We start from the raw sequence: 18230 nt of genomic DNA, 5'->3' as shown, positions 1-18230 counted from the left end.
CCCAGGCTCACCAGCCCAGTTCTCTCCTCTCAGGTACGATGACAGACTTCCTATTTGACCAATCCCTTCAAGCTCGTCTGAGCCAAGGCTTGGCTATACCTTGACCTTAACCTGCTGAACTGAGTTTTAGCAAAGAATCCAGGTTAACAAGAATTCCCATTCTTGGTATTTGACCAGTTCTTCCCTCCTCCCCGTTGATAGCTAAATCCTTGGCCTGCCTTCCACAGGAATCCCACTATCCTCGATGGGCTACATTCAGAGCTGAGTTCAGTCTCTCTCCTCCTTTGCAACCGTCTTGAATAAAGTCTTTCTTGATGTTCTTTAACTATGTCTTTGTGAATAACTTTTGCTTTAACATCGACTGAGGCCAAACCCTCACTTTTTCCATTGATTTTGGGGGAACTATCCATCCTCCCCCATTACTTAAGTAGTCAGATAATACACACAAAAGGAGATACAAATAATCTTTTAAAACCCCAAGCTTAGAATTTTACCTCATTAGTATATAAAAATAAAAACCATAACATCCATGACAAATAAATAAAAATAGTAGAACCAAAGCTTACAGATGCTGGGGACGCCCTAACCCGTTCTTGGCAGCCTAGACCTTAGTGCACTCTTTTGGATAAGAAACCAGGCCAGGTGGTAAAAAAGAAAAGTGCAACAGTAAGAGCATCTTATCTAAGTAAAAACGTGTTGGAAAGTAATTTAAAATATAATTTATGCAAATGTCTGAAATCTGAAAAAATAAAAGTTCCAAGTGAGGTTAACAGAATATAGCCATTATTTCTTGTTGTACAATCAGGAGAAAGGACAATTGTACTTTATTTATCATTATAAGTTTGTAATTTATTTGTACTTCTAAAACATCGAAGAAGACTCTATGACAAAATAAACAGTGGGAGAGCTGAACTAGGGAAGACAGACGTGCAATGGGGTAGGTCATTTTCTCCATCGGAAATTCTCCAGGGGACTCGGGGAGAAAAGCCGCTGCTGTGAGCGGAGCTGCCCCTCCCAGGGCTTGTCGCTCCTGGGTCTTGGGACCTGACCCTCCAGGGGCCTGGACAGGCCTGTCCAACCACCTGAGCTACACTGGCCAGGCAAAATTTTAATATTAGAATAAGGCACATGGTTTGTAATTGGAGATTTAGTAGGCTACGCTTCTTAAACAGTTATTTTATATTGTTATTGACATATTGATGCTTAACTTCCATAGCTTATTTGGTTAAATACACAATGAGTAATTTTGATTTTTTAAAAATGCCATTTTATCCTATGATCTACTATCCCCCGGGAGCTCGTGAAAGCTGGCGTTTTCATCCTGCAGCGTATGAAAAGCTCTTGCTTTAAATGCAGGCCTTGTATCTTCCCAGCTGGTGCTGTGAAGTGCCATCAGTTTACAGGACGTGCAGAAGCTGGGAAACCTAATTTTTTTCCTTATTGGGCATTGTCCTAGTATCTGAACACAGAACAGTCTCACTACTACAGTTACAGTAGTGAGGCTCTAGGCACTCCTGAGGGATTGCTCTGCCAATCTTTCAATTTTATAAGATCCGTAAGAAGGGAGAGTTTGGCCAGCATGTGCTTAGGTTGGGGGCCACACTCGGACCTGAGGGCAGCCAGGCACATACTCTGTCTGTGTCTTACCTGCAAGTTCCAGCTTGTCCACGGCAGCCTCACCCTTTGGCTGTGGGCCTGAGGCTGGAGACATCTCCAGGTTTGGAATTGACTTCATGATATTGGCCTGAGCTTCTTCTAGGAGTTTCTCAAACTCTTTCCCATTGTAGTGGTCCAGATTTTGTCTTTTCTCTTCCCACTTCCTCTCTGCTTTCTGAAGGAAAATAGGCAGAGAAAAATTTAAAACTGGAGTAGAAAGCTAATTAATTGTTTAGAGATATCCTGTCGGTGGGAGGAGGCGTAACAATTCAATGGTAGGTAAAAGAGTGCTCTGGCTTCCGTGCCAAGTGAGACTGCACATCAGGCAAACCTGACCTCTGTGCTCTCTGCTCCAGCTTCTAGAGCTAAATGGGCTGCATGTAAGCTCAAGTGATACAGAGAAGCAAGCTCAGAAACTCAAGTTTACTCACAAAATGATGACTGGGCACTTACTATGTATTTCTACCAATAGCAAATAAAAAGATAATTATCTATAACCAAGTTTTTTAGTTTTCATTGTAGAGATGTTCGAGCAAACAAACACCAAAACACTCACTAGGAGCAAAGAATCCTTTCCGTTAGTGCACTTGTGGCCAAGACCTGCTACATGGCCACGGGCCACGTTTTCTTCCTCAGAAAATGGGGAGGGGCGTTTAGATGACCTGGGAGCTCTATCAAGGTCTACGATAGGGAATCTATAAGATGTATTCTTAAATATTTGTGCATTCTCTTAAGAGACATTTGACTGTGATTCTGAGATGGCACATGGATCATTCCAGGAGGGCAGAGTGGAAGTTTGCACCAGGATTGGTGGAACCCTGTAATGTTGACATTAGAAGTGACCCAGGTTGTCACTGACTGAATCAACACATGAGAGCACTGGGCCCAGTGAGGTAAAGGATTTGCCCAAGATTCACTATAAATCACGGCCTCCACCTTCACCATCCTTTGAGTTTGCATTCCTAGCATTTATCACCGCCTGGCATATACTTGTTCTGTCTCTCCCTACAAACAGGTAAGTTTCTTGAGGGCATGGACTTCATCTGCTCTGTTCACTGCCTACCCCAGAGCCTATGAGGGCCTGGTGCGCAGCGGGGCCCCGTGATATCTGTTGAGTGAATGTGCTCATCCCATTTGTCAGTGCCATAGCTAACCCATAGCTTAAAATACCCCTGTAACAGTGATAATTGTGCCCAGTGGGTTTCCAATAGATATTTATTCCATGACAGTTGTCCCTTTGTCATACTTTAAACATGGGCATGTTTGAAGTGGCAAATCTATTCACTCTCAGGAGGAAATGTGTTTTCAGTTCTCTACCTCACCCGGTAGGCACGCCCCATGGGTCATCGTCAGTCAGCCAGTGCACTTTGTAGGTGCCCACTTGGATCAGGGGCACAGACTCTGACTTTGGAGCAGAGAGTAGCTACCTAGTGTTCAGAGATGAAGTTGCCATGACCATGACCTCAGCAACTGCAAGAGGTCATCTCCTCTGAAACCCAGGTTATCCCTTGCACCAGGAGAGGCAGCAGTGCTTAGGGCCAGGATGTTGAGGATACAATCACGAGTGGCGGAAACAAATGGGGTGAGAGGAAGGAGAGCACTAGGGAAGCCAAGTGCGTTATTTGAGCACCAATGCCAGCTCTTGATTAAATTATCTTAAAAATGTAGCATTTTTTTCTCTATATTTTGTGATCCGAAGGCCTAGCTTTCTCTAATCATTTCGACTGCTTCTGCCTTTTCTTCTGAGACTACTGTAATAACTTCTCACCTATCTCTTCTCTCTTAATTCCAGGCCCAGCACCTCAGTCAGTTCTGTATATAGTGTCCAGATTAATTTTCTGAAGATACCATTTTTTATCACCAGTTCAGGCTGCAGCATTCCTGTGATACCTACACAATCAACTTTAGACATCCCGGGCTGCTTTTCAAGCTCTCCCGGGTCAGGTTCTGGCCTGTTTTGCCAGCCTTATCTGCTCTTTCTCATTCATGTTAAACAGGTTTGCTTACAGCTCCGGCCTTTGCTCCAGCATTTCTCTACCCTAGAATGCCCTCCCCAGCCTTCTCTGCTTACCCAGACGCTACTTGTTTTTGAAGATCGGCAGCAAACCCTCCCCAGGCCTGTGTTCACCAGGGGCATGCTTGAGCCGGCTCCCACGGGCTCGGGAGAGCCGATTCGCATGTCTTCCCAACGGAATGTTCTATGATGCCGTGTTCTGACTCGGAATCAGTGGTGGTGGGAGTCTTCACATCTCAGAAATTGGCAAATGCCACAATTGGGACTTTTCCCACCAGAGAGCTGGTTGTTGTACACTTCCCATCACTCCACTGCCTCACCTTCCTACACATTAGGCATCTGATGCTTCTCTGCAATCTGATAACCCTTCCCTTAACCTGGCCATTGAAACCCACTTAGAGTTTTTAAAAAAAAATCTATCTTTCACTGATATGTTATTATATAGACGCACATTTTTAAAATAAAAATATAACTCTGACACATATGTCTTATCTCTATAGCCAGACTGCAAAGTGTTTGAGGGGAAGGACCATGGGTTACCCTCCTTCATGGGGTTACAAAAGATGGAAAAAGGACTCTACCTCAATGGACACCGCCCTGTTCTTGGCACTGACACTGTGGATTTCCTCCATGAACATGCTCTGCATGGCGGCACCGTTCATGGGTGCCTGTGGGCACTGTGCTGCTTGTGCTGACTGCGGAGCAGGGGGCACCTCCTGTGTGACAGCTGGAGAGCTGGTTGGCTGAGGACTGGCCCCCCCAGGCGAGTGCTGGGGTGGGGTCAGCAGGGCAGAGGAGAGCTGGGAGGGCTGGATGAGCACAGGAGAGCTCTGTGCGCGGTGGACCGTCAAGGGCACCACGTCCGCCTTCACGTCTCGAGGGACTGCTGTGCCCTGGGGGTGCTGGCCTGAGGCCTGTGGTGCTTCCTCCTGGTTCTTCAGGACCTCTGCGGTGGTGGCCTTTTCCATAGCAACATATTGTGCAGCCTGCGCTGCATCTGTGCCTTTCAGGAGCCCATCGGTGACGTGTCTAGGAGAAAGTACAGTAGAATTAACTACTGAAATAAGTAACTTCCACTTCATGTGAAAGTGTGGTATTGAATGCAGTGCCATTCCAAAGCCAGTCAAAATTTCATTGCAAAATTACAACATTCTAAAACTCAGAGTAGCAGCTCAAGGTTGAGGGTTTCCGTGGCAACTTGCCAACACCAGTGATTTACCCCCTGGTTATCTCTGGCAGCTGCTTTCTCAGGCATTTTCTCAGGAGATGGCCTGTTTGCTCTGTCCACTAGCACTGGCAGGCCCTGACACGATGCCATCACCATCTAGAGGGGGAGATGGTAGCATGAAGTGATCACGTGATTCTAACATCTCCTCTACCCAATCTTGCCCGGAAAGCTCTCACAGATGTTCAGTGCTAACTCTCAAAGCTTCCTAACACCCCACACTCTGTTCCTTTCACTGCCAAACATCTTGGGAGGGCAGTTTATGCTCTAATTCCTTATGCTCGCTCTTCCTGTAGCTCAGCCTGGAGCGATCTGGCTTCCTTACCTGGCCCTAACCAAGCTTCTGCAATGGCAACAGTGATACCAAATCAAGCAGCTGGGTTAGTCCTCATTCTGCTTTGCTCTCTGGGGTCATTTTATGTTATTTGTCCACCTCCATCCCTGGTGCAGTGAGAAAGACAGACCTGTATCTGCATATCAGTTCTACCACGTTCTATTGATACAATGGCAGGAACGGTACACTTTTCTATAGACTGTAATAACGATGATGGCAGCAATGTTGGTGGTGCCTTCCTCAGCAGTGCTGGTTAGGATCAATGCAAAGTCATACATGTACGACAATGTGAAACATGGTACTTGACCTATCATTTTTAATCTGTCCCTCATTCCCCTCCTACTCAAATGCTCTTTTTACTCTGAAAAAAGACAGTGTATCCTATGACGCTCTTCTGCTACTCACTTCTCCGTTTCTTTTGCTGTTTACTTTTCCTACCCTGTCCCTTCTATCCCCAAGGATGCCTAAGGATCTGTCCCCTCCTTCCCCTCAGTCTACCACGGCCATCTCTTCTATTTTTAATAATCATCTTCACAAAGGCAACTTCTGATTCTAAATCTCTCCTCCCTCCCTCCCTCCCTCCCTCCCTCCCTCCCTCCCTCCCTCCCTCCCTCCCTCCCTCCCAGTTAGGCAGGGACAGCCCTCTGTCTCCATCTCTTGAACATTTCCAAGTCTCCACATTTCTAAGTGTCTAGTGGGCAGCTATGTTTGGTTATCATTCCAGCACCTCAAATTCAATACGTGTCAAAACATTTCATCTTCCTGAGCTGCTAAGTTGCTCTGAACTGTGACTGTCACCTGCTTTATCTTCTTTGCCTGTCCTTGGGGCGCCATGCATATTCCTGTCTCCTTCACAATCTCTCCACTGTGCCAGATACAGCCCATTACACACAACAGATACCAATAGAAAACTAAAAGTATAAAGGCTTCTGGTGGGCAGTCTGATGGCAGTTGAAATTACTTTTATTTTCATTTCAAAAGTCACTTACCTGGGCTTGTCATGCTGATCACTGAGCATTACAGGACAAAAAGTCCTATAACATTCAAAACACGAATCACATCTATTTTTAGAACTTGCATTCCCTGGAGATAAGGTAAACACTGAGCGTCATCCCAGTGCTGGCTCTAAAACTTTCTTTTCATTGTTTTTTAGAGAAGAGAAGGGCGAACGGGCAGTGTTATATGCCAGCCCACTATCTGTTTCCACTGAACAAGGGTCCTTTGTTCCAGGCTTTGCGGATGGGTTACCACATTTAGGCTCAGAGCTTCATGAAGAATTCCTCTAACAGATTTTTATCCCACTGGAAGAAAAGGTTCCCTCCGGCAACTTAAAATGAAAGGAGCTATTGGAAGATGTAATTCAGGCACAGTTTCTTCCTGTACCCAGTCAGGTGTGGTCTCTCCCGGAGGCCGCTGCTGGCCTCCTGGAGCTCAGGCAGGTGATGATACGTTTCCATCTCAAAAGAGGCTCTTTTCTGAGGTCATTGTTATCAAAATAATCTCACTTGTTCCTACAGCTAATAATTCACCTGAAAGTCAAGTGCACATTTAATATATTTCTTTTATAGATTTAATCAAATGATTATGCTTAGTTGTTAAAATTCTCCCAAGAAGCTGTCTTATATGTTACTTCTGTTTATGACCTGCTCTCCAGTCTGGTGTAGGAGCTGAAGGGTAATGTCTCTGCAGCTTCCTAGTTCTATTAAAGAACCGAAAACTCAAGGACTGCCACTGTTGGAAAAGAGTTTATTTTGGTAGTTGTGTCTATTTCTCATGTGAGAGAGGAACCCTGTTTATTATCATATTCTCAACACCCAATAGCAGGGCTGGAACAGGCAGAAAGTCCAAATATTATTGACTGCCTGGTGGTGAGATCAGAACTACCTCTGATTTCTGGGGTCAAACCGCCAGTTGGTACCGCAGCCTCACCTCTGACCTGAAGTGAGCTTCCTCGAGGCTGAGATCCTCCCTGTACCGTGGAATGACAGTGCCTGCCCGGGGCTTTCAGTTAGGACTGAGTGAGATGCACTGGCCGAGGGCTGAGCTCACTGCCTCATCCGTAGAAAGTGCTCGCAGACAGAAGCTGTTGTTATGAATGACTGTGCTGAGAAGGAGGAATTCTATTTGTCACCCGAAGACACAGTAAACAATGGCACACGAGATGGCATTTATGAAGTGCCTCTGGCTGCACAAATCCTGCATGCATATACGTTATCACTTTTTATGTGGGGAGAGTTCAAGAACTTTTTTTCAGTGAAAGTCATGGATGATTCGGTGATGTGTTTTATTTCAGTCTTTCTTCTACTGTGACCCTCTTTTACGGGCAGGTAAGGGGGCTGGGGGTTTGTTTCTCTTTTCTAGGTGGGATCAACAATCTCTCAGATACTCTTTCAGTAGGTAACTCAAGAAAGGCTCTATTTATTTCTCTTCATTTCCTTTGAACTGAGGCCAAATAATATATTTTGATCCATTCTTCAACTTCAAAATGTTTCTTAGAGGAACAACCTTCAGATGATTTTTTAAAAATGTTTACTACGTTTACTAGTAAATTTTAAGTGCTAGCATGTGCCAAGTGCAGCAAGCCTGTGCTGAAGAATCAGGACCTCGAGTCCTGTGTACAACAGAAACCCCAGGTGTGAAGGAGGACACCGAAATTAGATGTGATACATCACAGAAATGGAGACAGGTCCCAGGAGATGGAGGAAGCCTGGGAGTCCAAACTGTGCACCCCCGACCTTCCCAGCAGCACCCCCAACCCCAGCTCTGCAGGCCCCACAGGAAGCCCAGTCACCTCCGCAGCATGGTCAGGATGTCGGTCATGCTCCGCACTCTCTGCAGGAGACTGTCCAGCCGGTGCGGCTCCTCCTTCAGAAACCGCACGGCCTCCACCTCAATGCGCAGAATGGCTCGCATCTTGTTTTGTAAGGTCGGAAATTCTCCTGTGGCCAAGAGCAGGGGCTGAGTTGTAGGGGAAAGAGTCAGAACAGCAAGTTCCCCATCCCACACCCGACACTGGACAGGGTACGGCTCATGGGGTTCATCAGCCACAGCGCCCTTCCCACATCTGCAGGTGGCAGAAGCACGTCAAGCAGAGATGGCTTCAAAATGACCGTGGGCAAGGGCAGGGCTCCTCTAGGCCACACTTCCTGTCTGTACATTTGGGATAAGGCCAACTGTCCCTCAGGGTTGTCTTTAGTGAATCTGGTGCATTGTAAGACCCCAATGAGGAACAACTGCTATTATCATTTTGTCCTAAATCTTATAGTACTCACTACAATATAAGCTTCAAGAAGATGTGGACATTTGCCTATTTTGTTCAGTGGTAGATCCTGTGTCCAAAGCAGTGCCTGGCCATGAAGTTGTTTGATGAATACTTGCATGCATGAGTAAATGAATGAATGAATGAATGAAGCCCTCAGTGTTTGACAGATTTTTAATAACCGTGGGAAATGCTCTTCAGACTTCTCCCTCCAAGGAGGAAGCTCACCTTTCAGAGAAGCTACAGCTTCTCCCACTTGTCGCAGGAGGAAAGCCCCATCTTCCACGTCTTTTAGAGTCACCACTCGGGCGGCCGACGCAGAGTCCTTCTTCAAGTCTTCAACAAGGTCTTCCAGCTCACTGGGGGAGCGAGCAGACCACAGATGGGCGTCAACACCAAGGGCCTCAGAAAGCGCAGGCGCAGCAGCACGGGGCTCACTGGGGCTTGCTCCCATTGCGCACCGTGTCCCAGCCCACCTTGCCTTCCACCTAGGTGGTGGGGCACCTTTTAGAGGAGTAGCCTACTTTAGCTTAAAATGATATGCTGAGATGTCAGGCAAGAGTGCAAGTGAGTTTGCCCAGGGCCTTGACAAAGGACCCGCTTGTTATTTTCAGTGGCACTGCTGCCAGCTCAGGGAGGGATATGTACACTTTGTGACATGACAGAGAAGAGAGAGAGAAGAGAGGGAGGGAGAGAGGGGAGAAGACTGTCGTAGAGCAAAATGAGGAGGTTTGGGCCAGATACTGCTGTGCAGTGGGGGCCTGTCCTGCGCACGGAAGCTGTTTAGCAGCACCCCGGGCTTCTCCCTACGAGGCGCCAGGAGCTCCTTTCCCACCTTGTGATAAACAAGAACGTCTCCAGGCATTATTAAATGTCCCTGGGGGAAGGGGGCAAGCTTGCTCCTGCTCAAAGCTCTGATTTATACTGACTGTCCCATCAGTAAGGCTTGACCTTCCTTCCCCAGCTACAAAGAGAAGAAATGATCACAGAACTGATTACACAAATACATACATGCACACACGGGCACACTTGTACACACACACACACACACACCTTAGAGTACTGCCAGCTCCTAAAGAATCAAGATCTTTCACTTAAGAACAAACAATCCTGTCACTTGGTCACATTCATAACCCGATCCTAAACACACATTTGTATCATTTCAATTTGCCTGTAACTCCAGTGGAAAAACTCCTCGGAAAGAAATAGGAAGAGAACGTTGAAAGACAAAGAGCCACTAGATGGCAGTAAGTGACCAGCGAGTCTAATGCTGGGGTCCTGAGTCAGGAGTGGGCAGCATCTGCAAAATGATGGCCTGCAGGGACCCTTTCTACCAGGCGGGCAAGGGAAGTTCTGGATGGCCTGACGGCTGTGAAAGGGAGTTAGGCAGGGTGTCGTGTGGGTTCAACAAGGACCACGGGGCAAACAGCAAATTCGTCCACCTCCAAGAAGTGGGGGGAAGTTTCTGCTGATGTCTTTGGTTCTGTTATGCAAAATGGACCAAAATTGCCTATGATCCCTTCAGATGAAGTGAGGCAACTTCAGGACCAAAATGGAAAGCCAGCTTCTCACCGTCTACATCTACAAACTGTGGAAAGACACCAGGGTTATGTAAACCCTGTGGAATCCCCCAGACAGAGGGAATGTGTGCCCGCTCTCAAAAGAGTTCTAAATGTATGTGGGAAGTTTCTTCCATTTCAAAACCAAACAGAATTATCTGAACGTGCAGACTGAACACATTGTCCAATCCTTCTAAGCTTCAATGGAAAGCTAAGACCCAAATGCTATCATGGTTCCATCAACAATCCTCCAGCCCGCCAGGTTGCAATTAATACTCTAAGAAGCTGTCATTGGACCCAAAGTCAGTCAGCCTAAAATTCTATTTTAACCTCTGCTACACCACGTGACTCTTGGATTTCATAACCTTGCACGCAGAAACCCTGTCAGTTTTCCCTTTGTGGGTCATGGAACACACGTGAATGTGCACTGATATTATTTGTACACAACGATGGCATCACCCTTCCTATACCTCTATCACATATAAGGCATTTAGGTAAAATTTGTTCACCCAAAATATAAAAAGAGGCCATGGAGCCAAAACGAATGCTGCAAGTAACTTTTTAAAATAGTAATCAATATGATTTTTGAGATGTAAACTCCACTCAGAAGCATGTCCGATGTTCACAGGTTCTGTGGTCTACAGGTAAATCCGTTCTATGTGTTGAGGTTGCTTTTCCTTCTACCTTGGTTAAGAAGAAGCATTAATTTGTTGAAGTATATTTCATTTGACTGTTATGAAAAACCCAATTATTATTTTCATGTAGAAACCTACCAAAGAGAAATTATCTTGATCCAATTTCTCTCCATAGTTTTAGAGCCAAATTTTATTTTTCTGCCATGTGAATGGCTCACCAGCAACTTACCCTAACACGGCCCCCAAGGGAACGTTATTTTCCCATGTGTTTGTGTGTGTGTGTGTGTGTGTAAGGAGGGAGGCATGTGTAACACATGTGTAAGGGGAAGAGAGGCAGGAGCAAGGGAGACAGAAGGGGGAGGGGACATACAACTGTTTTCCTAGTGGTTCAGAGTTGAAATTTCCAGCTGTCTTTTGTAAGCTGTCCTTTCTCACCACTCCCATCCATCCAGTCCGTCCCTTTTGCATTTGATTTATTTTCTCATTCTTGTTTCTACTGCTTGACTTAGGTCTTAATGACTTTTGTCTGGGAGGTTAAAGTTAGTCCCAATATGATTTCTCAGAGGCCAATTTCTTTCTCCCTCAATCTGTCCTGCATGTGGTGGCCTGAGGGCCCTGATGTCTGAAACACAGCTCTGAATCTGTTACTGCCTTGATCAAAAAAGCTTTAGTGACCTCCTCATCAGGCCAGGCAGGAACTCGTAAGTGTGAAGATGCTTCAAAATCTCCCCTTTATCTTTGTAAAATATACATTCCTAAGCTCCATCCAGAGGAATTCTGAATCTTGGGTTGGGCCCAGAAACTTTCATGAAAAGCCAGAAATCCAGTCACCTGACCTTCCAATCTCAGTAAACACAGAACAAACAGGCATCAAACAGTTATGCTGGGCATGCATTGTACGGTCTCAGGGATGGGCAGGCACCATGCAAACAGAAACAGCACAACCCAGATATGACACATGATTGGTCCTACTCTCCCCTAAACTGAACTACTCCGATTTTCCAAGAATATCCTGTGCCTTCCTGGTCCCAAGACTTGTTGGTTTGCAGGGATCCTCTACCTGGGAGGCCCCCCTGTCTAGCCTCCACTAGGAAATCTCACCTGTCTTCAAGACCATTTCAATTCAGTTTAACAAGCCTGTGTGAGGCCCTACTATGCACATAGTACTGAGCTTGGCCAGGAGGTGTATGGAGAGTAACTTATTTTGGATTAAGTCTCCCTGGTTCCTGGGGCTTGAGACAACCTCTGCTTTGTGTAGTTAAACTGGCATCTGTACATCATCTGTTTTGTGCCGTATGCACAGTCCTATGTTCTGCTTTGCCAGAGTAAAGTTTCTCAAGTGCCCTGTGCACAACTCATTCATGTACGGCCATCCCGGTACAGTCCCCTCAGGAGATGTCTGCCCCATTCCCCCTCATATCTCATTCCTAGCCTGGCCCACTAGTTTCAGGATAATACTGAGATTAAAGATACCCTTTTTTAGTTGAGAAGCAAGAGTCACCTCAGCTAACCAATTTTCACAATCTAATTGGAAAATGTATAAAATATTATCAAAAGGCCATATATTTTAAAAGACGTCTTCAAGAAGAATCCTGAGACCTACTTTTTAAACACTTGAGCTGTCACAAAAACATTTTAGACAAATAATAGCCTTACTGCCTCGTGGTGAACGATTAACTATAAATGCATGAACGACATAAAATATTTTGAGATGTCGATGAACAGGAGTCAGATGTAAATTTTTGTAAAAGAAGAACTCAAGTTGATCTCTGTTTTCCCTAGACTGCTGCTGAGCGGGACCAGCTGACTGTCACCAGCTCTCTCTGGGCTGGCATCTGGGATGCACTGGCAGCAGCTTTGCCGGCAAACAGGAGACAGAGCACAGAGCTTCCCACCAGGAGACCTCGGTGACTCTGGGCATGAAAAGAATTTAGAAGCTGCTCTCTTACAATCCTGGTGGAAGGTTTAAGCTTTCCAAGCAACAAGAGAATCACCAAAACTAGGAAGAACTGCAAGTTACTATTCATTACACTAAAAGGTGAAATAGTCCTGTGATAAATCTCCGTTGCATAACAAAACATACATTAACATAAAAGATGCGCTTGCCCTAGTGCTTGGGGAGTAATAAAACTCTACTTATTTCAACAGAGGGACTTGATAGATGCTCTCAATAAGAACCTCATAGAATCTGCGAACATTCAAGGAAGCATCTTTCATTCTGGATCAGACGTACTTTACGTTTAAATTCTTCTTTTGCGATTTAACTACAGTTGTATAATAGGAAGATAATTTTAGCTCTGTGTTATTTTGACTATTAGTTTTAATTTATTGAGATTAAATGAAGACTTCCCATTTGTCACTGAGTTTTGCCGTTTGCTCCTTTTAAGTCTGTTGTTGAGTCCTGCAAAACAGTATGATGCTCTAACTTTTAAAGAGATAGGCCCAATTACCTGAGTATTGCTGGATTTCTTGGGCCTGGACAGAGGGACACTAAGTGTCCAGGGACACTCAGACTCAGCAGAACTCTAACTTGCATATAGTAGGTGCTCCGTGAAGGGAGAGGGAGAGAACACCATCCAGGAAGGACATCTTCCTTGGCAAAGATAAGTTTTCTTTTCTGGTAAAACAGCTCTACACACAAGTGACTGGCACTCACCACAACTTCTTGACGATCTTCTCCTCTTCGCGCAGGTATTTCTGTCTCTCTTGCTCCACCAGGACACGCTGACGTTGCACAGGATCCTCCAGTCTCTTCATTGTTTCAATCACTTTGCCACTGATTTCCAGCTCAGCCTTCTTCATCATTGCCCTCAGCAGCTCCTGGTTCTGCAGCTGTCGAACAAAGGAAATCAAGCTCAATTGGTTCTGCCTTACTGACACTGTGGTGAGTGCCTGGCAGTCTTCAGATCAGGTTAAAATAATCAGCCCACAGCTGATTCTTTCTTTCTTTATTTCAATGAAAAAAGGAAGGACCAAAGGCTGTATATAATATTACTTCTTCAGCCAACATCTGAATTTTAGCAGCCAACTGACAACTTGACTTTCATGTCTGAGCCTGCAAAAAATAGGATCCTTTCTTTACCCTGAGCAACGCATCATGGACAATGGGCATAAACTCTCATTGACATGGTTTTTATAGGGACCAGCCAAGAGCACCAGGTTTGGATCCAAGCAGATTTTGAGTCAAACCCTAAACCCTCTCCCTCACTACCTGAGATTCTGGGCCTGTTACTAGGATGATCTTGGTCTGTGTTTCTTTATCTCCAAGGATTAAGATTCACTTCCCTTGGCAGGACTATTCTGGAGATACTTGGCAGGGACTATTCTGGAGATACTTGGCAGGACTATTCTGGAGGATAAAGGAGATACTGCTTAGTACAGAATAAGTAGTCAACAAATGTTGATTTGACTATGGACTATTTCAGGATATCTGTTGAAAGGGAATTGTGTGCCTCTTGTTTATATGGGTCCATGTACCAAATACTCAGTAATCATAGACCATTAGAGCAGTGCTGATGTTGATGGTGGCAATGATAATGATTCCGGATGAACCCAAGGCTCTTGGCAATTTACTTCTTTCCCTCAATTATAAGTAGGCTGCTTGCATGCACAAGGCCACAATTCCCACACAATTTTCCATGTTTTCTAGAGCACTCTTGTTTCTCAACCCAGAGAGTATAGAATGTCCAAGTTCGCATCCAGATTCACAAAAATCTAGTTAAACACTTGAGTTCCATTTCCAAGAAGTTGTTAAGTGTTTCCCTGGGGCAGGACATGCATATATGTCAAGTGAATTCATTTAATCAGCCTCAAAAATAGTAATTATCTTATACCTCAAATTCCCCTGAAATTTCAATTAGCTGTTATTGTTGCCCCTGTTTTCTGGTCCTGTGGACTGTTCTATGACCCCTGTATATCACCTCATCAGAGTGATGGTGTCTTTGTCAACTGTCCATTATCTGCAAATTGAGGGAAATACCATCTGACCACGTCACCACCTGCTTGAAACCTCCTGGCTTTGACTGCCTCTGAATCAAGAGGAAGCATTTCAACGTGAGCCATAGGCAGAGCCCCCATCCTGCTGAGCCACAGGCACAGCACCCTGACCAAGTGGCCACCCAGAGAGAGGCTGCTTGGGTTCAACTTCTAGTTTTACCACCGAGTGGCAGTGTGACCGTGGCCAAGTTATCAATCTATTTATTTTAAAAAGTAGCAATAGTTCATATTTCATAGGCAGTAATGTAGAGTCAGTGAGGCAATACGGTGCTTACAGTAGTGGCTGGCACAACCCTAGCTCCCGGTATGCAGCAGCTATTGTTATCAGGGAGCATAACTCTGGGCCAGGGCTGGTGGTTTTGTCTGGGAGGGAACCAGATAACAATGTGCTACTCTTGGGCTACCTCCTCCATGTGACTCATGGTCATGCTCTCATACTGCTTTTTACTGTGGTCTTAAAAACAGTCAGTATATTGCCGAAAGTTACCACATTTGGAGACAAGGCACGGAGGTCAACTTCCTCCTGTGCTCCCTGCAGCCCTGCCCACAAGGCCCAGGGCACGAAGGCCGTTTCCAACATGCCAGCCTCCTCACACTGCACGTGGGGCAAGCTCTCTGCTCTAGCCACATGAGTGTCATTTCAGTTCTGACTGGCCAAGCTCCTTTCTGCTACAGGGACTTTGCACATGCTACTCCCTCCACCTGGATAACTTCTGTTCTCCACCGCGTCTCCAGGACACAATGCCTGGCACAGATCAGGCATTCAGTGAATACTAAGTGAGTGCATGGACTGAGGTAAGCAGCAATGTAAGTAACAACAGGCAATAAAGATAAAAACTCTTTCCTAGGTGGCAGAAGTAGAGGGTGACCCCTGGGCTCAGCTCTAATGCCCTGCCTGCCTCGCTCTGACTGCAGTGGTCATTAATTCACAGCAACAGTACCTACTATCCAATGGTATGCTCAAATTCAGTGTCAACTCCCACAGACCTATGTCCTTTGGGTCTGGGGAATAAATGGTAATGAGTATGTAAGGGGCATATAAGTAGATGATTCATTGCGTCTAAAAGTGGCTGATGCCTAGGTCTACCCCCAAGAAATTCTGACTTATTTGGTCTGAGGTGCAGCCTAAGCAATGAGAATTTTTCAAACTCCTCAGATGATTCTTGATGTGCCACCAGGGCTGAGCAACGTGGTCTAAGCAAAGGACCCTTGAATAGGCAGTTGACGTCACTGTGCCGTGGGCTATGTGGCTCAGTCCTCTACACCTCTTGCCTAAATCTCACAGACGAGCTCCAAAAAAGTTATGGGCCAGTTAGCAATGGGTAGATAGTAACGGTGGCTGTCAAGCTGGAAGTTACTGAAAGATATTTAAAATTCTTAAAGCTAAAATTTGCAAGATGGAAAGAGTGAAGCCTGGAGAGGTGAAATGACTTATTCAGAGTCACTTGGGCAACTGCAGGGCAGAATCAGGATGGGAACCGGGTCTTTTGAATTCACCCCAGTAACCTCTCAACCACCATCTGCTAGGTAGAGAGCACTGGTAGCACAGCAGGGGGCATGTCTGCTGTATTCCAAGGCACAAGCATCGTTTCTAGCACTTAGTAGGTATGCAGCACTTATTTGCTCTATGAATGACTCTCACAATGATGTTTCTGAGAAGCCTGCAGACATATCAGAACACAAATACATATAATATTTAAATTATTCAACTGATAATGAGACAGGACAGCGAGAAACTGTTGCCTGGCAAGGGGAATAGGGAAGCTGAGTCAGACAGCTGAACACAGTCAGCTGGGTAACTTGCAGCCAGGTGCAGGTGCTCACCAGGACGGAAGGCCCCTAGTGCCCGGCAGGGGGCAAGACTGGGAAAACAAAGACCTCATCCCCAGGGTAACCTTTCCACCCCTGGCCTTTCCTCCCTGGAGATAACATCTAGGCTGCAGTTGTATTTCAGCTACAGGCCCAGAAAAGCAGCAAAACCAGGTGGGCGATGCCTGCATGAACTAGAAAGACTAAACGACCCCTGCCCTGACACCGACCAGTCAGGGGAGACCACCACCCTGAAAGGGCACACCTGGAGAAACAATGCATATTCTACTGACATCCTCCCTGGAGACCTCTCCTAACATCCCCGCCTGCAAGAAAGAGACACAAGCCTCCAGACAAAGGACTGAGTGTGCACTGTCCCTCTGGAGAGCAGCCTGTGCCCCTCCCTTTCCTTCCTCCCCAACTCCTTTCTTCACGGGCATGAGTCTCCTGAACTCTAAGGAAATGGGCAGCTGCCAGCTCATCCCAGGCTAATCCCCTGAACCTGTCCCCAAGGCCCCCTTTCCTTGACTGCCCAGTGAGCTAAGGTATCCCAGCCTATGCTCTGCACTAAGCCCTTCCTTGTTTTACTGCCCCAGCTTTACTAAATGGATCCTCATAGTCACCTGGACTCATGTGAAATCTTTCTTGCACCAAGTCAAGAATCCCCCCACACACTACAGATTGACCTCAGACAGACCCCGTCAGGGCCAGGCCCCTGTCTGGTATCAGTAACATGGTCAGATCATATTCAGATTATTCCACTCAAAAAGGAGGGGAGGGAGAGACCCCACTGGAGTTTCAGGCTGCATAACCATCCTTCCCAGAGAGAGGGGCTTATGAAATTTTCTCTACATGCAGGCTGGCACAAGGGCAACACTGAGTTAATCATGAAGGAACAAATGTGCTCAGGTGGCCTTTCCCCTCTCCTCTAGTCCTGTCCCACCCGCCTTTTGTTCTCGCCACTGTCTCCAGGACTTCATCCCAGCCCTGTGTGACAAGGTGCTGAAGACTGCTTGTGGATCAGTGACCCTCTCTAAATGCTTCACACAAATTAGTCATCAGCACTTCCAGTCATTATGTTTATTTTGGCTTGGCAGAGATGTTTGCAAACAGTAAAATACAGATGCTCATAAGGACAAAAGGGTGGAGAATGACTGGTGGAGGCAGGGGCTGGGCGCAGGAGGGTTAAAAGGGGTTAAAATTAGGACATCTGTAACAGAATAAAAATAAAATATTTAATTAAAAACACAAATGCTCCCAATTTACCAACAGGATTAGGCCCCCATAAACCCATCATAAATTGGAATTATGATATGATTATTATCATAGCCTAGCCTACCTTAAAGGTGCTTAGAACGCTTACACTAGCCCTCGGTGGGGCAAGATCATGTCACACAGTGATTTTGTTGCAGAGAATCACTTACCCTCATGATTACGTGGATGACTAGAAGCTGCCTGGCAATCATGAGAGAGGATCAGACTGCATATTGCTAGCCCAAAAAAGATCAAAATTCAAAATCTGAAGTACAGTGTCTACTGAGTTTGTATTGCTTGCATACCATTCTAAATCGAACCATTCCAAGTGGCGGACACTCTGTATAGCCATTTAAAGTGCACGATGATTTTTGACAAATGCATATACCAAAGTAACCACCATTAAAAAGAAAGATAATTATTTTTATTACCCTAAAAAATTCCTTTATGACTTTGCAATCAATCCCCAAACCTGCAGCCCAAGAAACA

General features: G+C 45.7%; 1 protein-coding gene across 16 annotated transcripts in view; it reads right to left on the bottom strand.

Moving 5' to 3' along the window:
• KIAA1217 (KIAA1217 ortholog) overlaps window positions 1-18230 on the bottom strand; it is a 316988-nt gene that overhangs the window by 13900 nt on the left and 284858 nt on the right. For all 16 annotated transcript variants that reach the window (XM_053654767.1, XM_053654780.1, XM_053654769.1 and 13 more), the window contains 5 exons: window positions 13339-13514; window positions 8717-8847; window positions 8021-8168; window positions 4252-4699; window positions 1648-1831 (listed from right to left, as the gene is read on the bottom strand). In XM_053654767.1, the coding sequence (XP_053510742.1) occupies window positions 1648-1831; window positions 4252-4699; window positions 8021-8168; window positions 8717-8847; window positions 13339-13514 (1087 nt within the window). The remainder of the gene's footprint in view (window positions 1-1647; window positions 1832-4251; window positions 4700-8020; window positions 8169-8716; window positions 8848-13338; window positions 13515-18230) is intronic.

This window comes from Artibeus jamaicensis, unplaced genomic scaffold, assembly GCF_021234435.1.
Source record: "Artibeus jamaicensis isolate MK-2021 breed Jamaican fruit bat unplaced genomic scaffold, CSHL_Jam_final contig_867, whole genome shotgun sequence".
Taxonomy (NCBI): domain Eukaryota; kingdom Metazoa; phylum Chordata; class Mammalia; order Chiroptera; family Phyllostomidae; genus Artibeus; species Artibeus jamaicensis.
This window is presented reverse-complemented; position numbering and strand designations above follow the sequence as displayed.